Source organism: Thamnophis elegans, chromosome 1 (assembly GCF_009769535.1).
Source record: "Thamnophis elegans isolate rThaEle1 chromosome 1, rThaEle1.pri, whole genome shotgun sequence".
Classification (NCBI taxonomy): Eukaryota; Metazoa; Chordata; class Lepidosauria; order Squamata; family Colubridae; genus Thamnophis; species Thamnophis elegans.
The window spans coordinates 60354242-60378678 of NC_045541.1; the positions used below are offsets into that span (position 1 = coordinate 60354242).

Consider the following 24437-nt stretch of genomic DNA (forward strand, 5'->3'; position numbering starts at 1 on the left):
AATATCCTTGGACTATATGTAAAGGTTATTAATCACAATAATTATTATTATAAAAAATAAAATAAAACTATATACAGTTAAATCTTAACTAATATGGGGAAAATGCTATATATACGATATAATTAAATAAAGGAGAATGATAATAAATTATATACATGGAGGATGGAATTTTTGGTATTAAATATTATGGATGTTTAGCTAAAACAGGATATGAGGATTTGATGTTAATGGAGGATTTTATAAACAAGTAAATGAAATGCCAGCATGTGGTTATGGATTAAATCTTTGGTATAGTTAAGGATGAAGGATGTTTAAACAACTGTAGTCAACTAAAAGTGGAGGTATGATGATGTTAATATGGTAAACATTTGAGTTAAGATATTTGAATTAATATGAATTAATGGAAGAGATGCACAAAAACTTGTTGTAACCAGCTGATATACTTTTTATAACATATACTTGTTGTGTTTTTTTCTTTGTTCTTTTTTGTTTTGATTTTTTTCCCCACTGTGTTGTTTATGTAACAAAAAAATAAAAAAAATATTAAAAATAAAAAAGAGCAAAAGCAGTTCTCCGCTGCCGTCCAAAGGCGGTGCAGCAAGCGGCGCATCCACCACCACCACGCCTACCTCCGAGTCTCTAGGAGAAATCAAACGATGTGAAGCAAAAAGGGGAGACAAATGAACTGTTAATTATAGGAAAAACAAATTTACGAAAAAGAAAAGGAAATACTAGAAGGAGAGTCCAAGCCTAGATAAATTACGCTGGAGCTCACAAATATAAGTCCTGAATGGGCAGACTGAGGAAAAATTTGGGCGCCAAGTAACACCAGGAGGCATGGCCAAGGAAAAAGATTCCTCAGTCCCAGGGCAACCAGACTGATTCAACCCGTCGCTTGGACTCTCTAAGCGGTGCACAGGAAAATGATATATTTAACAGTAACAACAGTACAATGAAGAAAGATTGGATACACAGTATTTCTTGGGCACTGAACAGCCCAAGTTCATAAGCATGCTTTATCCGAATTCACAAAACTTACTGAACCATAAATAGACTGAGACACAAAGCAAACTAAGGTTAAAATTACACTTACTGAACTGTGAGTGCAAGTCTTCAAGTCTGGAAAGAATTTGAAGTATATTTTATTTTAAATTATCTTTGAATTTGAATACCAAATTCAAAAGCTGCTCTACCATTTAACTTGAATTATTGACTGCTAGCCTAGGAATAAAAATCTTGTTTTATTAACACAAAGCAGAAATTAGCAATTTAGTTTAAAATAATGATCTATCATTTCAGTTAGAGATGAGTATAGCAGACTGTTTTTCTATGTTGCTTAGAGAAGTACAGTAGCTAACCCTCAATTTATGACCACAGCTGGGATCAGAAATCTGGTTGTGAGTCATGAGGGTTGTAAGTTGAGGCATCCATGTGATTGGCCTGTTTTTTCAATATTTTTCACAACTGTCATTAACTGAACCATGCAGTTATTTGGTGAACCCATTCTTCTGAATGCACATTTTTTGCTAGAAATTAGTAAAAAAAGTCACGAATTGCAATCGTGTGACTGCAGGATGTTTCAACCAGCTAATCACTTGATATGCAGTTGTGTAACTACAGAAGCGTGTATGTGTTGTGACATTTTACAATAGTTGTATTTTATGGACTGTAAAGCACCCATTCAAAGGCCTTCATAACTCCAAACAGTTGTTAAACCAGTAGTTGTAAGACTAGGACCGTGATGGTTAACCTATGGCACATATGTCAGAGGTTGCAGCAGAGCCCACTCTGTGGGCACGCATGACATTGCCAGCTGCTCTTTTGGTTTCCGTCTTCATGCGCACCAGAAACCCGAAGACAAGCTGGCTAGTGGTTTGGGCACTCGGTTGCCATCACTGGTCTAGGTCTACCTGCATAAATAGTTATTCTAATATTATACACATTGAAATCAGCAAAACACCTTATATAGAAGTGCTATATTAAATGAATAGTGTAGCATATTTATTGAGATTGTAATTTAAAACCCAAGTATGCCAAATTGGAATCAGTGAAATTTATTACCAAGTCAATTTATATAGGACCTCACTTTGGAAACAAGATTATTCAAAATCCACGTGTTTATAATCCATTCTGAATTGCCATTTTTGACCGGCAGGCAAAGTAATCTGCAAAACTTGTAAAAATTCTTGAAATATGTATAAACTATAGACAGTATAGGAAAGCATTATATAAGTGCTAAATATTATTAACATACTTTTTGAAATAGAATACACACATTGGAAATAAATATTTGTTTTATTAACACTTAAAAGTGCCATTATCTATAGTCATTCCATAAGCTACATCCAGTATACCTTTGCACCATAACCTTTCCAGAATGAAATAACATGGAAGGAAAAAAAATCTTTCTTCTATTAATTCTTGCAGGTCATCATGCACAATCGTTCTGAACGAAGATGTGTACCAGCAATATACACATTTCATAAAACAAAGTCATTTGGTCAAACACAAGATAATAAAAGCATGGCTTACTTTATATTTGATAAAGACCCCAAAATAAAATAAAAAGCCATTTACCAGAAAGAAAATAATGGATAAATACATACTTTTTTTAAAAAAAATTAAAAATTATACATTTTGTACAAGCACTATAATAAAGTCCTAATGTGCATGAACAATGGAACAAACCACACCATACCAGGCCATTAGTACACTCTTAAAAAAAAAGAATACCAGTTTTATGTCGATTCTTGAGATCCCCAGTGCTTTATTTCCCAACCTTATAGTTGGTACGTCTTAATCATTAATACAAAGATTCTTTCAAACTAGGTTGTCAAATTTAAACATTGGTATTCTGCTAGTACCCTCAATATGCTTTAATTTTCCCAGTACCAGAAAACAAGGAAAGATTTAAGATCCAGAGGGAGACATAACATTCATTGTAACAAGAGAGAGAGAGAGAGAGAGCAAGAGAGAGGGGGGGGGAGAGAGAGAATCCTTACAAGACAAACCAAACCATTGTCCAGCCAGAGTGTTTTAATATACAATTCAAGTCCAATTCTGGAAATACAAATACATTTTGAATGGTTAAAAACAAAAATTAAAAAAATATTTTCTGAATATCAGCCAGCTGAAAATATATTTATCTAGTAAATTATCTTTCAAAGCTTTTATATATTTATCTAACTAAACGCAGTACCTTTAAAAAAAGAATTATTTAAAAATGTAGAAATGAATCTGGAGTCTGTTGGAAAGAGAAAACAGTACATTGAAGGTATTTTTGTATACCTTATTTTTGAAAGTTAGACATCTTTGCCACAACCCAAAGTTTACCAAGGCTTTGATGAGTGCATGAAGTTTCATGTAAGCAGTGTTTCCTTAGCTGCTTCATACTTCTGAAAAGTTTGCATGCACTCTCATCACACATAGGTAAAACAATTTGGTATTTGGCCAATTTTCCATTCAAATAATGGTCAAATACTCAAAACTGAAAGTGAAAAGACTTACATTAAAGACAGGAAAGAGAAAACTCAATTAACTGCTATTTTAAATCAATTATGTTGCAATCTATTGCCAATATTTGACTGGTATATTCCAACAGTATAAAGTGAGCTGGAAAATCCCTGTTCACAAATGGAATGATTTGTGTGCATGTGGTGTGCGTGCATGTGTGGAAAAGAGGGAGAATAAGCTGCTTAGATGCAACCAAGTTGCTGGATTAGATTTACAATGGGGAACTAGTAAGCAACGTTAATGTCCTGAGTTCCTCAAACAAGATAAAGCCAGAAATTGACATACATTTATACTGAATTAGAAAATCCTCATACATTCAAGACAGTAGTACATTGCACACATACATATTTTCCATACACTCCATAACAGTTGGTCAGAGTATTAAATCAGTGTACAAATTAAACATTTTCAAAAAATGTGCAAAAGAGTCAACATCGATAGAAAAAAATACCATTGTGTACATACGTTACAAACTGTGCCCAGCATTCAAACAGAGAGTAAAAACATTTAGAGAAATAAAGGGATTAAATAGAGAATTTGACAGCTGCATAAAAATGTACATTAGATCAAAAGGATAAGATTTATATATTATTCATAGCTTTTTGAAAAATGAGTCTGCCACTGACTTCATATATAGTGACACTTGCTAGAGGTATGACAGTATGAATGTATAATAATTGTGGTAATTATTTCTTTTTTACAGTTAAAAGTACCAAGTTTAAACTGGTGATATTAGCAAAACAATCAGAAAAAGCAAGCAACGTGAAATTGAACTTTTAGACCCTGTTCCAAAAGAAAGTATTATATATTTTTTAACTAATTATGTGCCTGTTGGATGCACATGTGCATACATATGTGGGGTTGCATGGGGATAGATGGTATGTGAAGTTAATAAAAATGGAATAATTCTAAATGCATTAATTCTGAAAATTCCCATTATTGACACCACTTCATTTCTGAGGTTTCTCAGAATACAGACTCAGTAAACTTCGTAGAAAAGTAATTCTAACTGTCCACCATAGCAGTGTTAATACCCAGTAATATAAACCACCTCTCCCTTGTAAGTCAATCATTTAAGTTTGAATATGTCACAATGAAACACTGTTGTAGAAATTATTAGCTTTTGTATGTTTAATTTAAGGGGAGAAACAGAAAAAAAAAACCTGTACAAGAGCATTTATATAATTCCCCACCTATTCCCAAAGGAATGTAATAGGTTTCCTATGTACATTCTCGTTTGAGATGCTGCTAAGATTCCAGTAGCTCTGAAATCTCAGGTTTGCTCGCTTGTTTGCATGCCTTTAATATTCATTTCCTAAGACACCAAACAGACTATGGCTCTAAATTGTTTGGAATGATGAGACTGAGTATGTGCAATGTTTTAATTTGCTATGGCACAAGGAATACTTTGGCTCATTATACTAATTCTCTTTTTCCCCTTAAGCTGTAAACTTATTTTCAGTATGGAATAATATTTTATTATTTATACAGAAATACTTAGATGGAAACTACAATCCATCTCTAACCCACTTTATCTAGTATAATGTGTGATGCCCACTCATCACACATAGGAGGGAAAGGGCAGAACGAGAAAAAAATATAGTTTATTTTTAAAGATAAATTGTCTTTTAGAATAAATATTCTCTAGGTTAAAATTAGCAAAATAAAGTAATGGCCAAAAACAATCCAACTGAAAAATGTAAAGTATTTGAATGAAAACTTTAAATTTTACCCTGTATAATTTTAAAAGGACTCTGATGCTAGGCCAATATTCCCTACTTACTGTAAATTCCTACAATTTGATCTTCTATGCCTGTTACATTTGTCAGGTCAGTCAGAGACCTCTGTTCACAAAGGAAGACATTGCCACTTTCTTCTTATGCTGCAGCCCTTGCGTCCCCTTCAAACATAGACCTTCAAAACAGGGACTCCTCAAGAACAAGATCAGATAGAATATGGTAAAATGTTAATGGAGAAAGAAATCAGATCACAGAAAAGACCATTTAATCCAACCCCCTCCCCATGAAGGAATCTAAGCATAATCTCCCCATGCCTGTGGATCAGTCTTTTTGTTCCTCTCAAAGAAATACATTTAATTTAAAGTCATTTCACATTCCTTGCCATGGCAATAATCATATATTATGTACATTGTTAAACCCAAATTAACAATAAAAGCAAGCTTCTGTCCCAAATTGAGATTTCATTGGGATTTTGCCTTCAATGTGTCATCGATTTTAGGAGCTACACACATACAAATGAAATACAATCCTACTTTTTCATGTTTACTAAGCTTGTGAATCTGCTATCAAGTTGCCAAGATATGTTCTCTTGAGCTGTGACAAAATACTGTTCTATATGGGATTTTAAAAATTTCCATTTGGTTTCATATACTATCCATCTACTAAGAATGGCTTAATATAGTCAAAGCAGTCACTCACTTTAAACTGTACAGCCTGACAAAGAACCTAGCTCCAGCCTCTCTTATAAAAGAGGTTGAGGTTTAGATAATTATCCTCAGTTAGTAATCTTCCTTCTTTTCTAAGGCAGCATACTGTATGTTAAAAATGGTATTATAAGGACTGCTTGTTAGATTTCTTTCACTAAGGAGAATTTGTTTTCCATTTTAAGACCGGGAAATTTGGAAAATCATTATTATAATTAACACACTTGTTTGGACAGATACTTGCATTCAAAATTCCTTCTGCATAAGCCAAATGCTCAATTTCATGGTTGATATAGTCTGCAACATTTCCATTTCATTTTGTAATTATAATAATTAAAATAGAGTTGCTGTGCTCATACACAGGATCATTTGCCAGGTGCACATTTCTCTGCAATTGTATGACGATTTTCACATGATCAAAGGGGAATCAGCATGATCAGAGCTGTGTGAATACTGCACCATTTCAAGTATACCATCCAAATAGTAATGGTCTTCACTACACAATATGTCCAAAGGTCTGATTAGTATAATGGATTATATGAGAATAATTTGCCCTAGAGAGATGATGAAACCAATGATTGTTCTGATAGGGCTTATATATCATCCTCAAGTACAATCTAACGTAGTGGGTATATGTAGGATATACTCAATATATCCATTATAGAATATAACTCCACAGTTATATTGGAGTCCAATGACAAATACAATATATTTAAGCCAATGTTTAAATTCATTAAAAATATTTCTTTACTTTTGAAAAGGCTTCATATGAAATTTTAGTCTATATTATAACTGCAGAATTTTTAATTCTGAGCTAATTTTTCTACTTTCCATATAAAGCTAGATTTTGGATAAGTACCTTCATTTTCCTTTAAGGGATATATCTACTTTACTTTCTGTACCAGATTCTCTCTCTCTTCTGTTTCAATTGGAATCTACATATTTAACACTGAACTAGAGTTAGCTCAAGCTCCCAAAATACCAGTAGTACCCGGGATTATAAGGCTTGGATTCCAAAAAGACTGCATTTTAGGACCCCAGAACACATTTAAATATCCAAAAGCATGGTGGGTATAATTGTGAGATATTACTGCTCAAGGAGCCACTTGGATTGCATGTGTGTCTGAGAGAGCCATAGTAATAAATATATCCAGCACAACTTAGAAATCACAGGAAAGTTGCTAACAGCCACTAAACTAGATAAACAGTGCTTTTGGCTGTACCTAAGGAGTATAAAAGCTTTGGTTTTCAGCAATTTACTAACATATACATAATAAGTACACAAACAAACCTGTACTGGTATGTTGACAGCAATACTTTTGCTTAAAAAAACCCCTCACCTTAGAGATATACATTCAAGCATAAAAGTCTGTACTTCTCCATAGGTGTAATAAATTTCATTATATATATACTCCTGGAGTACCAGGAAACTACTCCTGGAAACACCAAACCTGAAGTAGTCTGAAGCAGCCTGACACTGCTGCAAAGTTGGTTGAAAGTGTTACTGAATTCTACATTAAATCTGGACAATGGCAGGAACAAGATTTGTCCTTATTAAAGCTACATGGCATTAATAGAATACAAATACCTTATTTGAAATCACATCTGATTTTCCTATTCAAAACCAATACTGTCGCTTGCTTTAAGCAAATACTTTCTTAAAAGAAAGCACCACTAAAATCATTCTCAGTTCACTTGAGCTGCTGATTATTCCAGAATTAAATAATTTGCATGTATATGTTATTGCAGAATTTACCAGTTCTAGGGTTAAGAATAAAGAATATAATCATATCTAAATTTAAGTGCTATTTGAAATGAGTGAACTTGGAATATTTTTAACAGCTTATTAAAACTAATAACATACTTGGTTGGATAAAGATTTAACATACTATCAGTATTTTTAAAAGCAAGGCTTGCAAGTCTATATATACTTATAACTCTGATAAAAATTATTGTTGTAAATACTCCCTAGTTAATTTTAAAAGGAAAGGGAAAATTTATTATGCTACTTAGTAAGTGGTCCTATATGATTTGAACCTTTTCTGTAATCAATATGTTAAGAAAATAAACTTAAGGCATAAAGGCACTCAGATGTCTTTGAATGCTTTGTTAGTATAACAAGAACATTTTAATCCAATGTGTGTAATCCATACTTCTTAAAAATTAAGGAGTAAAGCTTATTTTAAAAATTAAAATTTCATCAGGGAGACCATCATCTTTTTTTAGATTTTAGGCTTTCTAATTTATCAAAATATCTATTTTCTTAATCCAAATCCTACATATCTGAAGGTACTGGTCAGACTTCATGCCAAGCCTCCCTGTCACTTTCAAATTCATGAAAAATAAATTCACATTAAAATGTTTAATTTAATTTGTGGTTTAGAAAAATGATTGTTGCATGCTACGTGTATTTATGTCTGCTAGGAAGCTAGTGCTCCCAAGATCTACCTTTAATGGGTACCCCATGTCATATATGAAAAAAAGAAATGAATATTTGGATTTATGATTGGCACATTTATTCAGGACTATACCCAGAAACATAGCATCTTAGTATGATGCATTTTTCTTTCTGGATTTTAGTTATGCTTCACACTGGGTTTGAACCACTGCAGTTTCAGAAATGATTTATAATGCAGATGGGACACACATTAAATCTTGCACAAATGGGCTGAAAAATAATATACTAAATTATTTTTGATATACCAGAAAAGGCAGCTACACAATTGTCTTCATTTTTAACACAAATAAGGACATGATTATGTGCTATATGTAGCTTATGTCTACTCAGCTCTGAGGGATATTAAATTTTCCCTTGTGTTTCCAGTTTCTTTTTAGAATAATTATTTGAATGTGACATATTCCCATACCATTTTCTCATAATCATTTTAATAATATAAAGAATATATAGCTTTTGTTCCATGATCTTATATGTTTATACTTTTGAAATTCTAAGACTAAAAATAAAAGGTTACAAATCACTGTCAACAGACACAATTTGTATTGGCAAGCTTTGAAGGATTCTAAATTATCACTTTAGATATTCAGAAACGTAAGTATTTTTATATTAGTGTTTTAGTTCTAGCTTAATTGATATATTTATTAGAAGTTTCTAGTTAGAAAACTTTTGCCTATAATCACATAAGCTGTCCCCAGCCTCATTTGATGAAGTCCAAGGAAAATGTAATTAAAATGATCAAAATTTGGCTTGAATTACAACAGCAAGTTTGCTGTCAATCACTATGCTTTTGTTTTGTAAACTTTATTTACAAATTCATATCAAAACTGGATGTGTACTTCAATAACTTCATGCCAAATTGCTGGGAACTGTCCCTTGTGGCTTAAAGGTAAATCATTAATAACTGAGCTACCTCCCTCCACTAAAGCTGGTATTAGAAGTGATTGGGAAACTTCTTTATATCCATCCTTTTTTTGAAACACTTTTATATTGTCATTGTCAACACAAAACACAATATTAAAAGAAGGCACAGCTATCAGTCGTACTCTGCTGTTGTTGTTTTTTCCCCTTTCTCCCTCAGCCACACTATGGATTTGAGGAGCACAAAGTATCCTGCAATTTGGGCAAGTTATCTACAATTTTGGACTCTGCCTACTTTCAAGATACTTCTTTGGACATTACAAGATTTTATAATTCTTAACTTGCATTAGAATTATATTTAAAGATCACATTATTACCTTTTGGTAATAGAAGTACTCAGACTAAACTTATGCAAAAGTTTAAACAAGGCACAAAATAAAATGGAAATGCCATCTGCATTTTATGGGTCCCTAGTGTATCTTTAGCTCCCTAGAATAAAAATAGCATGGATAGAAATCTCCCATGCTACTTCAAATATAAACACACTTAAAATATAGGTTTAGGGTCATTGTAAATTGTTCTGTATAGAAATTATATGTAAAATATACACAGCAGAATAAATCTTATAATTCAGTTATTTTGATAAGGAATATATTTTAAATTGCACATAACTTTAGAAAGGCAAAGGGCTATTGTATCACCATTTTTCCCCTAAAGCAACTCCTACACTCATCCATATTCCAACAACTTGATCACAAAATTATTCCTGTTCAGAATATATTAAATTCTAATTGTCTACATTTCTGGGTTTTTTTCTAATTTATTAGCAAAAAGTATTGTCTCTTACATTTCTTGTTCTGCATGAATTTAAGCCACCTAATATATATTTTTGCTCCTTCACATAATACTGAGTGCTCTCATACCTATCTACTCCATAGAATTTTATCCATTTTAAGGCCTTATTACTTTCAAATATTTTAGAGCTGCAAATTTCACATTACTTCTGTATTTCGGGGATTCACACATTCATGGGTTATTCTTATGCTTTTGTTTAATAAATTATCAAAAGAAACTAGCCTTTTCCAAAGTTCAATTGATGTCAGCACTTTCTATTTTGTATAAAAAACATATTTCACATCCCAATCAGGGATAAGAAGTCAAGTTTCTACATAATCACATTTACCCTCTGTCCCAGTTGTTACCACAGTATCCTACATCATGTGAACATCAGACCTGTTGATAATCAGGTTAGCGCTGTGCCAGACTCCTAAAAGACCTTAGTATGATAACTAGCCTATGATATGACATGTCATTTTTGATGATACATCAGGCCTCCAGACCTTCTAGGAGTTGCATAAGAAGGCCCTGCTCTTGGAGGGCCTCTGGGGCCTCAGAAAATCACACAAGAATGCTCTCGGGTGATTTTTTTTGAGGCTTCAGGGGCCCTCCAAGAGCAGGGCTCTCTTATGTACTTTCACAGGATGAGGAGAATCTAGAGGAGAGTCAAGACAGGCCTCTCTGACTGGGGAAGGAGGGGAAATGTGACATGCCACCAAAGTCAATGTTGGCATTTTCTGAATTTTTGGCATGCCGAGCCAATCGCCCTCGCTGCCCTAATATAATTTTAAGAACTCACTGCCCTAAGCTTCTAAACTCCCAAAAGGCATGGTGGGATAAAGCCGATCCAAGAAAGATTGAATTATAGCAGAAAAGCACCATAAACAAGCTATTATTTACATAGTGAAAGAGCAAGGAGAGGCAGCCAGTGATTCTATTCCAACAGTATCAGTTCATGTTTTACAGCTGAAACAGGACTTTGTATATTTGTTTAAAAGTATAGCTGATTAGTGTTGCCCTTTAAGCTAGAAATTTCTGGATGGAGTTTGATTCCTGTCTCCCTGCAAAAAATAATTTAAGGCTCTGCTTCAGATTTGGAGGGGAAAAAATCCAACAACTTAATCCAACGCATATTTACTAAAAAGAAAATGTATCCCTGCATTCAGTGTAATTTATTCCTTAATGCATTTAAGTTGTTTTAGATACTACCTTCTGAAATAAGTGGAAGGTTAAATTTGGTCTTCAAAATAGTCTGCACGAACAAATATTTTCATTCAACAATTTTGAACTGGTGCAACAGCGCTGTTCAGAGGTCACCCAGAGGCTGCAATGATTGTCTGACTGCTAGATTTTAAACATTTCAAAGCCCTGTTAATTGAGAGAGCACAGAACTTTGGTAAAACTATTAAATATACATATACATTTTGATAAATGTGGGAGGAGGACTTCTCTTGTTGTCTCTTCTTTTAGTCTACTTGAGACCAAGTGTTGGAAATTTTCATGTTTTACATAATTTGCATAGCTACAGCTTGATAGCAGTTTAGAAAATTCAGACTCTTACAGAGCTTTCTTACAGGGTCCAGAAAAAGACAGCCTGTACTCAGATGTAGGATAACACAGCTCTGTACAGAACCATAACAGACTGAAGGGTTACAGGAAAGGAGTCATGACGATGATGATTCCTTTTTACATGTTATTTTAAATTTTAAGTACACCTTTAGAAAAATAAACCTGACCTCCTTATAGAAACATTTCTGTTACTTTCAAAAGTCAAAAATTAAGACCCTTAGAAAACAACTCAATTAATAGGTTGTATATTTTTAAAGAGGATTTGCGTCAATTTTGTTCAAGCCACATTTGCTACTCCAATTTAAATTCTCTTACAACTATAGACTAATGCATAAGCAATATTCCATGTACTTTTAACAACATATGGTCAATTTCCAATAACAAAAGCCCTATTTAATGGCTGCAGCTTATTGCTGCAATCAACGGGGCAGCAACACCACCAAAATGTATAACGCTAGGATTATTATTTGTACAATTCTTTGGTGGTTGTTGGTTTTGGGATATTAAGATTAAAAGATGTCCCTAGTTCTATAAAAATGGAAAAAATACATTTCTATTTATTGGTGATCTGGTGTTGAAATTACATTTTAGTTGGGGAAAGACTATATGGATCAGGGCTGCCTATTTCTCTTCAGCATGTCTAAGAGATGCTTTCCAAAAGTACAGGCTTTATCTATCTGAACTTATTTTAACAATAAATAAAGACATAAATTCAGGTTACCAAGTCATGATTAAGGTGCCAGGAGCATTATGTAAGCATGAATCATAAATCACATACACACTTTTATATTGTTGTATATGTGGTTTATGATTCATACCTATGTAACATGTTTTATATGTCATTGTTGGTCAGGTTTAATAGCATCATTATGGTATCTATTTATCTTCATATAATTTGACTTGCTTTGGACATTTTGCAGAAAGCCTAGGAAACAATTAATAGTAATGTTTACAACACCACTCCTGGAAAATGGAAGCATCTTTCCCATTTTCCAGTTATATTATTGTTTGGTGCTAGATATATCCTAAAGGGCCAGCCAGCAAACATACATTCTACAGTTCTATTGTTAATACATGTCCAAATATGGGTTGAAACAATTGGGATAATAATCCCAAATCTGATTATTCATTTATTATCAAATCAAAAGTAAAACAACTAAATAAATAAATAAATTTAAAAAAACAATTGGGAGTGAAAATGTCTTTTTTTCAATTTGTATTATGTCTTCCTTCGTCTTCAGCTGTAACTGAATTATATGGTACAGATACACATGGGAACTTCCAGATCTCATTCTACCAAACTTGCTTTTCCAACGCAAATTAATAAGGCATTTGCAACCCACAAAGATAATTCCCACATGGTCAGCCCAGTGCAAATTAGCAAGGAGATTTGACAAATAAAATATGCATCTCAGACACAGAATTCAGTTCAGCAGCAGCAGAAAGAGAAACTATATTTTTGACACTGGCCATTTTTCTACCTTAAGTACTTTATGATAAAACTCACAGTAGAGAGAAAAAAACCTGGATCTTATAAAATATTTTAGGGAATCAGAAGAATAATTGGGACAGAAGAAAGAATATGGAACGGATTCTTAATTAATATGAACAGAATTATGTTGCATGAAATAAATTTCATTCTACCCATTAGAGACTCCTCACAGATCAATTCTTTCCAACCCTGAAAATCAGTTTGTTGCATGATACGTGGACATTGTTTAACTTTAGAGAAGTCTGATACTACAGCAATCTGTTTATCTATGATTCTGGATATACGACATTAATGCACTAGCACTATTAAACAACAGGCTTCTTATCTTCAAAGCAAAAAACACTTATTTGGTTTACATTTTTGTGCTAATATGATGGTTTATTTTCCAAAATGTACCTTGCTCAGCAACCTGAGATTCTAGCTTCTAAATGAATTTCCAGAATCACAGATGAAACTTATTTCAAAGCTCAAATATAATTGAGAGTTCTTTGTTATCTATTTATACACCGCAACCACTGGATATATACTGTTTTTCTGAATCTGCTAGTGACATGTATATCTTCCCAGCCTTGGGAGTTAATTAGCAGTGCTTGCTAAGGGAATAGAGATGGGGAAGTCTTATACATGATTCCTGATGGTCCAAATAAATTCTTTACCCTCTTAAATAGGAATGAATATGTACTAAAGTGCTTTATGCAAACCACATCAGTACATTACTGAAACAAAGGAGATTCTAAATGGGAAAAAGTCTGCATTCTAAATATGCAGAGAGATCTTAACAATTTTATATGAAAGAAAGAATCAAGAGAAATAACTTCTCCCTTGTCTTTTTTCAACTCTGTATAAAAAAAAGTGCAGTAAAAAATGCAGTAGGTGAAAGGGATTGAGGCAGGCCATCAGTGATAATGTGCAAATGTATGTCTCAGCAGTTCATCTGCAGATGGTCGCAACTTAGCCTCAGTAAATATCCGCTTTAGAAAATCCCGACCGTGGTCTGAGACGTGAGGTGGCAGCTGGGGATTGGTTGGCTGTGTGGCAATTTTAAAAATGGCAGCCATTGCTTCAAATTCTGCCCAGGGTGGCTTCTCAGTGAGCATTTCAACAACTGTACAGCCTACACTCCTGCAACAAGAATGAAAAGCAAATTAAAATTAAGAAGACTATCTGGAAAAGGTAATCAAAGCATAATGTATGTCCCATCAAAAGAAAAGCTTTTTATAGCTCTATATTAGTTTCTGTTAAGATTTCATTTGGGTGCAGACAAATTTGTTCTTTCAATGTTATCAAGTTCATGTTTCTACTGGAAGAAGGGGGCAGGGAAAACAAAAGTGAGGCGATTCAACCAATATATTGTTTTCATTACAATGCCCAGAGCATTCATCACTCTCCTCATCATCCCAAAACGGTAGGAATAAACAACTAGAATACAGAAATAAGCAGGATTTAAAAAAAAAAAATTCTCTGCTTCATATTGCACTGGGACATTGTTAGGGATAAAATCCCATTCACCAAACAAGTAGATCCAATCCTATACTAGCACAATTGTTCTGAATTTTATTCAGGTAAATTTAGTCATTTTCAATTTGTAACCATTATTCTGTTTTTTGAAAATCAGAGAAAGCTGCACCCAGTTTAAATACTGACTGCTCTATTTTGAGTTTCCTCTAAAGCTCCAATAATTGAAATATAATTTTACTACTAAACACATGCCATAAAAATAGCTTCTTCAGAATTTATAGTAGGAAAGACACTCACTGAAAGGTAATAAGAACATTTATGTCTGAAATTTTTTTTAGTAACACATTATTATTTCTTTGAAAAGCATATTATCCTATTTTCTTTAAGGTAATAATCCTGCATCAAAGGCTATGCCACTTCTTTCTTCAAGTTACAATTCTCATAAGGCATACAGATTTTGCAACCTGAAGTTTGTTTCATGTTTGTATCAGCCAGTAATGAAAAACTATAGAAGGAAGCAGACTTAGTTAGATAAATAAGGTAGTAAAATTGGTGTAACAAGTATGAATAATGGGCATTCCTATAAAATGGCATGACCAATATTTTCTACTTTCTAGAACACGGGCAAAGCTGCTAATAGAAAGGAATGCCCGCATGATGACCCCATAAAACTCCTGTGGACATCACTTAAAATGACCTAATGTAAATGTCCTCCTCGGTTTGGCTTAGATAAACCTACAGAGATTGTTTGTCAACTTATGGAGACTTTCTAAATTGCCAATGATTAAAGATCTTTCTCTCACTTCTCTATCACTTCAGATGGCAATGTCCTAGAGGTATTGTTTAACATTTTTCTTTGCCTTAGAAAGTTCAATGGTAATTAAGGATTTAAACCTATATTAGGCATTTTCTGCTCTACTGCTCTACTAAATTTGAGTGTTCGTCATGCACAAATCAGGGATAATACCAAACTGCTGATATTTCAAACTGAAGTTGTGTATAATTTTTATAAACCAAATTCTGGTCTCTGCTGTTAACAATCTCAGCCCTAATCTTAATGCAACATTGTGGGTACATTTAGGGGCTCACAAAATAATGCGCAAGAAATTATTTCCCAATTCGTTCCAGGTAAAAAATAATATAAGACTTGCCAAATATCTGCTTTTCTTCCATATCCTTCTCCACTAATCACTTCTGGACTCATCCAGTATGGAGTTCCTGTAGCAGACTTCATTCCCGTACCAGATAGACAAATTGTTTGAAGCCGTTTGCTGGCACCAAAATCACCCAACTTAACATTGCCTGCAGAGTCACGAAGAATATTTGCTCCTGAAAGAAATATAAACAGACTGTGTAATTGTCCCCACATTGGATTAATAACAGCTATTGCTGTGTAATCATACAGGGCCAATAGAATCATACACAAAATAAGTGCACTTTTTGTTTAATTGATACTGCAATTTAGTGTACAAAAATACTATATGTAGACTGAATAATTCAGTTGGTATCTGAAATAAATATGAACGAATCATGTAAAATTGTATGTATATACTTTTAATTAGAGCTCAGCTATTAAACAAGAAGTTAAACCATGACTCAAGGAATCATAGTGGGCAATCTTTCCCTTAGTTGTTAAAGAACCAATTCAAAATCTGAAAGCACAGACATTTCTTCAACTTTGACACCTCAAATACTAGTCTAAACAGTGATTCATAACCACACTATCATTTATCTGGAACACTGTAATGCGATCTAAATGGAGCTGCCATTGAAGATCATTCAGAAGCTTCTATTAATCCAGAATATACCAATTGTTGGCAAGTAATAATCGACATGAGCATTAGGTCTATGCATTGACTCTCCACTGACTCCTAGTTATTTATTAAACTTTAGCTCAGGCTATCAATTTACTGTCAGTGAATAATAAGTAATTTGCTATAAAACATCCATGGTACAACTGATCAAAATTAAAATCATAACATAAAAATCTGTTTCAACATTAATAAACAAATAAAAGATGGTTCTTTCTAATTTCAAATACCTTCTTAAATAGGAATTTAAAATGTACTAAAACTAATCAAATGGGGTGGCTTGAATTTTTCTGGTTAAGGGTTACATGTGACAGGAAAAAAACATCTTTATGCCTCCATCTCCAACTGGTACTTAATACTTCAGCAACAGGCTATGCAGATCTTTAGGGACAAAATTTGCATTGTGAATTGCACAAAGAAGGTAGCATCAGACCTACAAGGTGGGCAAAACCAAGCAACATATACTGAGTAGACCTAAAACTACTTTTATTCGAACAGCTACCATAATATAATCTTGCAAGTCTAATGTGTTTCCTTCCCTCCCTCATTTATCTTCATGAAAGGTTTTCTTGAAGTGTTTTATTCGTCCCATTTCATGTACAGTTGCAACTTGTACTCCAGCCACAGCTGGACAAAACTTCCCAGGCCCCCACCACAGCTGTCAGCTCTGCTATCTTTGCTATGCTCCACTAAGTTACTGGCATCCTGCCATCAATTGGGGGGGGGGGCGAGATAGCCATTTGGGGAAGAAGTGGAGGAGGAAGTAAAGGTAAAGGAGGGGAGAGAATGGAACTGGCAGAAACCAGACATATGAAAATTGAACTAATCCAGATGGCCAAGGACACCTGGCCTGGGAAACAATGTGCAGCCCTTTCAAGATGTGCCTGGTATCAAATTGGTTTCCAAAACATTGCACCAGGATGCTATTGAACCCTGATGGTCTGGCGAATGGGAGTGGGGAACACTGCAACCAGTAATCCTTAGTAAAACTATTACTTCAACCAAACGGAATTGGGCTTGCTGCTTGTTAATCAATATTGTATTATAACATTACTATTGTATTGTATTGTATCTATCATATCATATATTAACCATTTTTCTAACACACTCACTTGAAACATGTGCTTATTAAGTTTTGAAAAGTGCAGGAAAGGTCTTCAATAAAATGCTATTTTTAATAGTATACCAGGAGAAAAAGGAAACCAACTCTTCAAGATTTAGAAAGAAATATTTACAATTCAACAAGCACATTTATAACAATGCCCCCGTCAGTACCTTTAATATCTCTATGTACAATCATGTTACTGTGCAAATAGTGAACGCCTTCCAGGATCTGGCGAGTATACTTCCGAGTCACATTCTCTGTGAGAGCACCATATGCCTTCAACTGATCTTTAATTGAGCCCTATAATGAAAAAAAGAAACTTGCTATAGTAAAAGATCTTAACAGAAGTTTTCTAGAAATCCACCATATAAAAGTTACAGCACTTAAAACACTGATTTAATCCACAAATAGTTATTTTTATTTATTTGTATCCCGCCTATTATTTTTACAAATAACTCAAGGCAGCAAACATATCCAACACATGTTCCTTTTTCTATTTTCCCCACAACAACCTTTTGAGGTCAGTTGGGTTAAGAGAAAATGACTGGCCCAAAGTCACTCACCTGGCTTTCATGGTTAAGGCTGGATTTGAACTCACAATCTCTTACTTTCTAGTTTGGAGCCTTAATCACTAGAACACACTGATCTTGGAAATCTTTCTCCATCTCACCTTAACTTGCAGAGCACTAAATCCAGCCCACCAAGTGTGCAACTTCAACTTAGAGAAAATAGGATTTAAATTTTAAATCCAGATTCTTTCTGGAACGTATATCTTTTGATTCATACTAGAAAGATAACAGAATGCTGCAAGTACCAAACTTGTTTATAATATTAAAAAGAATAATCTATATAAATAAAAATGTAATGGTTGTTTGTTCAAAATCGCTAATCTCCGAAAGTTCTTCACCGATTGCTTTGAAATTTTGACACAACGTTGCATTCGAATACGGAAATGTTTTTATATACGTATATTATATAGATGTCACACCTGTGACAGGTAATAACATGATTTTTTATAAAAACATGCTTTTTTTGAAAACCAGCGCCATCTGGTGGACGTAAAAGCAACACATGCTATACTAAATATTTCATGATTCCATTTCAATGTTTCCAATTGCATTGTTATATTGAATTTTCATAGATTTCGATTTATTTTCATTTTTATTTAATTATTTCGTGTGACATTGCGTTGGAATTGAGCTGTGTTGTTTACCATAGCATTTATTTAGTGAATATAGTATATTCGGAACAGTTCGGCCTCTCTCCAGCTTCGTCCTGATGGTCCCTTTATATATGTGGCTGGGCTGTGGCTGCACCCTTTCCCCTTTCCACCCCTCCTCTGACGAGCTTCGGCCATTTCCGCCAAGGGGAGCCGAAGCCCTTCGTCCTCCCCCTCCCCTCCTGCCGGGCCTTTGCTGTCTGCAGCGGGGTGCCACCTGTGCCATCCCTTGGCCGCCTCCCCCCGCCCTTAAGCCGGCCTAGCCCTGGCCAGCCCAGTGGAGCTCCAGAGGTGGCGGAGCATCTCCTCAGCCCAACCGGCTGCGCACGCTCTCCACCCCCCCTCACAGCGAGCCAGCTATGGCCTTGCCAAGGTGGCGCCGACAGGGCGGCGGTGGCGGTGTCAGCCTGAGGTGCAGCGGGGCTGGGGCGGCCCCTGGGTGCCCCGTGAGGCAGCACACCAAGGACTTCTCCTCCTCCGAGATCCTGGACGTCTCACTCTCCTGGGCCACCGACTTGGGGGAGCCTGAGCACAGCTCCTCTGAGGAGATGCTCAACAACTTCCACAAGGCCAACAGCCCCGGTGCCCTCTCCCCCAACCAGCCTCGCCCGGCCCAGCAGCACCGAGTCCTAACCAACGGCAGCACCCATCTGCCGCCCCACTACTCCCAGACTGGGCCACAGCAATGCGTGGCCGGGTACAGCTAGTAGTTAATAACTTAAAATTATTTGTTTTGTTTGATCATGCTAATTTCTTTTAAGCCTCAGATATCCCCTTAGCAACCTATGATCAGCCAAGCTTATTTTGACCAAGATATAAATATTTACTATGATGCTTCATACTTATGTAGAAATAAAATTCAATAATTAAATATGCTTCTTGTTAAACAATAGATATGTCAAGAGCAAAATGCAGATAGCAAAAACACTCTGTGGGGTTTCAGAAATGTTTGTTTGTAGATGCTAATGAAAAACAGAAGATATTTATAGAAACTTAGTATTCTTTTCAAATTGATGGTACACATCACTCCATTTGCAGATTTGATTTTTACATATGAGCACACAAACATTACAGAAATTTATGTAATGTGGATTAGTGGCTTACCCCTGGCATATATTCCATGAATATAGAAAGTGTTCCTTCCGGATGGTCCCTTAAGCAGCCATAATACTGAACAATTCTTTCGTGTAGCAGATTTTTCAGAAGCTGAATCTCACATTCAAGGGCATTTACTTCCTAAAAGTAACATAATAGAATAAGAGCACATTTCTAGCACTAAATCTCACCAAAAATACTTGATTTAAGTATTTTTTTTAATTTAAACTGAATAATTTAAAAATCATTATTGCTAGCTCATTAATATTAATCACTACAAACCATTTTAGCTGCTTTACTATTTTTATAATTAAATGAACACTTCAGTTTTGAAAAAGATATAAAAGCATTTATTCTCACTCTTAATTGAACTATGACCTAGAGAAACAGCTTCCACAAGTCACTTTAAACAATATCAAAGAATCTACAATGCTCCCATAAATTGCAATAAGAATTGCAAAGCAATGGTTCTCAGAGGACTCTATTTGAATTATCTGTTCTCATTTAAAACAATGATCAAATTAGTGAACAAAATATGAATTGTATATAATTCTTAAATGTTATTGGCAATACTGTGGGTTTCAATAAGTCCTCTGTAGTTTATACTCTTAGTATTGAATCCAAAATTACATGTTTGAATATCACAAAGTAATAAAAATGCACTTTACAATTGTCATTCATTTAATTTTCTAGTTCATTTTTTCTTTCAGCACAATGTGTACATATCAAAAAGCTGAGAGGGGGCACTTCCTTCCCAAATTCTTACCTTACTCGTCTCTGGGCTGTCAGGATCAAACTCAACTTGTTTAACAGCTAGTTCTCGTCCTGTGTCTGCATCATAGCATAGATAAACTCTACCAAATGCACCTTGGCCAAGCGGTTTACCAAGTACCCAATTAGTTGGAGCACGTGGGGCTGCAACAAAATGTGAGAAGTCTGATATATCCAACTATACAAGGGAAAAGCAGACCAACACTTTTCTGACACTGTACAAAAAAGCTCCCAAGTCAGCATATTTTATTCTATTTTAAAACATTTACCCTTTGAATACTTACAATTCCTGTTTTTGATAAGTTTGCAGTGTTATTAGTTTTCTCCAAAATTTACTCACAAGCACACTAAATGCAAGCACACATGAATAGATTTCAAATTATTTTCTGCCCTTTTACTGTTACTATCTTCAAGATAGAATTATTCTTAGTAGAAGGAACATGTACAGTAGGTTGCCATAGGAATTTCCTGATACAGCTTACTGGAGCCTACACCCTTCTTCTGTATGTTAGATTTTCTGTTTTTAGTCTATTCTTCTGACATGTTCCCATTCCTCTGATCATTTATTTTCCTCACATTGTATATAAAACCTAGCTATTTCAACAACTGAATTATAGTTTAGATGAGGGATTACAAATCAATATATTGTTTCTCCTTACAGCGGCTGGGAGGACTGATGTCCATTACGGTCAAGGTAGGATTTTCTATATCACTTCCTCTTCTCCGCATTCGTCCATCTTCATATTCTGGAGTGAAAATGCTGCTCCCACTGCTTGTGCTCAATGAATAATCAGTTGGGCTGAAACTTACTGGAGTGCGTAAGCAGTTTCCTTGAGTCCTTCTAACTCTTGGAAAAGTTTTACGACCTGCAGAAATTACAAGTAAATCCAATACCATAGTATTATGAACCATACTGTTTATCAGTACATGGTTCTCGACGGAACTGACAGTAAAGATCATTAGACAGAACTGGAGATATGTTACAGACCTGATAAGCAATCATAAACATTACTCTCAGGTCCTTTGATAATAAGAAATACATATGATAACCAAAGTAGTTACCTTTGTAATGGACCAGAGAAAGCAGCTTTTCTTGGAAAATAGATTTTAATTTTCTAAACATGGAAGGTTTAAAATATAATACTGTAATATTTTTTACTGATGGTGAGAAAATAATAGCTTCAGCTCTATAAAAGTAAATAGCCTTGCTGATCTTTTAAATACTATACTTGATGAAACTCTAGGAGTTCATTACAAATAGTCAATTTAAGAAAAAACATCGTTCACACAGAACTGAAATTAGTTGCCATGAATCGAACTCGACTATGAAATGCTCTAGAAGGAAGCAAAGAAGGTACTCTAGTAAATTGTTCCTTCTCACTGTCATCTCCTGAAAAGCTGTTCTAACAATACGGAAAACCTTCCAGAACAACATAAGCCTTGCCACTAGAAGTTGCAAAAAAAAAAAAAGCACTGAAAATATGTTGATATTCTTTTATTGTGGACCATGTTAGACCTGCATCTTTTCCATTCTCTTCCATGAATGGAAGGGCCCATTTAGGTAAAGAAAGAAATATTTTGGGAGTGTTCTTTCAGATGTTGAGAACTTGAAGAACCAACTGGAAGCTTTCCCAAATAATTAAATATCAACATTTGTGATTAAATTTATATTATGCTAGAATGCTGCCAGCTCAATGTTTGGGTGTTTTTGACAAAATGAAGCCTCCAAAGCTGGCAATGAGGCATCCAATCACCCGAATGAAGAAGGAGGATATCTCTTCTTTACAAATCTTTGCACCACTTTTCATATGATTTCAAAAGCTATTCCAATTGTGTGAAACAGATTCTGGGGCTCGTAAACACACTTCCCTTCCTCCCTATTTTGAGCCTGGTTGGCAGCCTAACAGTGATACAATATAGTGATGGCACAAGAGAAGAAGAGACCGGGGCGAGGGAGGCTGTTGATAGCTTCTGGGAGTAGTTTTACTAAGAACAAATGCATTAAGCCTCCTAACAGCTTAAAGAACCACTGTGAATTTTATCTTGTGTTTCTAAATGAAAATATTATACTGCTCCAAAACTGATATTTTACTGGGCAATCTAGGGAAGGCATGTATGCTCTGGAACTGAAAATTTTTTAGCAGCACCCTGTATGTGGTCACAAGTAAAAGGTTTCATTCTGCTGTTCTAAGACAACCTTAAAAAGGTCCTGCTGGCAAATGGTAGTTAAAAAAAAAACACCCAAAGATAAATAAATCTTTAATTAATAAATTCATTATTAATACACAAAAACAATGCTCTCTTAATTTAAAGTAAAAGAAACCAAGAATTTGAAGAAAAATATAAACCAGGTAAGTTAGCTGACCCACAACTCACCATCATTGTATTCTTGATGTTGGTATGAAATATGGTACCGAGGATAAGTTCCACCTTTGACAAACTTTTCAAATATTGGGAGGTCATAATCTGAAGAAAAATATTTTTGCTTTATTCCATTAAAAAGTATTAAAAGTATTAAAAACTAACCAAAACTGAATAGAAAGGTTTATGTATTATCCCCAATTTCAAATCAGAAAAAGCATACATAAAGGACGATGATTTTTTTCCATAATATATACTGTATCTATGTCATTCCTAAATTAGGGGCAGAATACAAAGAACATATTCATATTGCTTTTTTAAAATAGCATATTTATTTTAATACATATTTTATGCTCCAGAAACATTTTTCTTTACAAGCATATACCTTTATTATTGCAGAGTAATTCTTCATCTATGAATATTATAGACTTTACACTACTATACTATATGTGGATGGAGATTCTCAGTCATCCAGGTCATGACAGTCCCAAAGGTGCTTTTTCAAAAGGCAACTGAACTTTCTTTCCAGTTGCCTTTTGAAAAAAGCACCGTTGGGACTATTATACTGTATTATACTATATACATATACAAATTTCATCATTTAGATCCCAGTTTGTTCAAGAAATATTGCTTTATTATCTTCTTGGTAAGCATGATGGGTTCTGCTCATTCTCTTTCACTATGGGAACATACATTTATTACATCTGAAGCCCATTTTGTGGTCTTTTAAAGCTTTCAAAACAAGATTTCAATATAACAAGCATCCATTTTTTAAAAAAAATCTCCCATATCTTTTAGAGTACATTATAATCTTTTGAATGTTTTAAGATGCTTTGCTCCATTAGATTAAATTTCCAGTTCAACTGTGAAATTCAGTACAACTTCATCATATACTAAAATTAAATTCTATCTTGATTTCAGTAGAACTTTGTCAAGTGTCTGAAAGCTTAAAAGTTTTAAGATTCTTACTGCAGCTCCAATTGTGAAGGTTGCAATGACTTAAATAAATATGGTCAATATTTTATATGTTTAAACATCATATGTTTACAGAGCTAGACAAAGAGTTGCATAAATCCAAAGGACCTTGAAAAAAATTAAAATTATAAATTTATCTACTAAAAATAAAAAAACAGATCCTTTTTATCATCTCAGCAATGATTGCTATTTCCTGATTTAATTGTTAGATATTTCTTTAATTATATAGCTGTATTACATATATTTCTGCATTTGCTACCATAGTCTTTGTCCAACTCAAACGCTATATTGTGAATCTATACGTACTTAACATTATAATATAAAACTTTATAACAGTAACATTGGAAACAATGTCTATTTGTTTTTATCTACCAGAGAATTCTTGATGGTTATCAGGATAGCTCTGAGCTCTTGGCATCCGGGACTTAAGATAGTTCTCTCTAGGAACACAAAACATTGCAATATTAAATTC

General features: G+C 34.3%; 1 protein-coding gene across 4 annotated transcripts in view; it reads right to left on the reverse strand.

Annotated features, from left to right (window-relative positions):
• Positions 1–8726: 8726 nt before the first annotated feature.
• The window catches only part of MAP3K2 (mitogen-activated protein kinase kinase kinase 2), a 62478-nt gene continuing 46767 nt past the window's right edge, over positions 8727–24437 (reverse strand). For all 4 annotated transcript variants that reach the window (XM_032216970.1, XM_032216963.1, XM_032216957.1 and 1 more), the window contains 8 exons: positions 24338–24405; positions 23006–23095; positions 21289–21495; positions 20625–20773; positions 19868–19999; positions 17715–17844; positions 15780–15957; positions 8727–14292 (listed from right to left, as the gene is read on the reverse strand). In XM_032216970.1, the coding sequence (XP_032072861.1) occupies positions 14067–14292; positions 15780–15957; positions 17715–17844; positions 19868–19999; positions 20625–20773; positions 21289–21495; positions 23006–23095; positions 24338–24405 (1180 nt within the window). In that variant the 3' untranslated portion in view covers positions 8727–14066. The remainder of the gene's footprint in view (positions 14293–15779; positions 15958–17714; positions 17845–19867; positions 20000–20624; positions 20774–21288; positions 21496–23005; positions 23096–24337; positions 24406–24437) is intronic.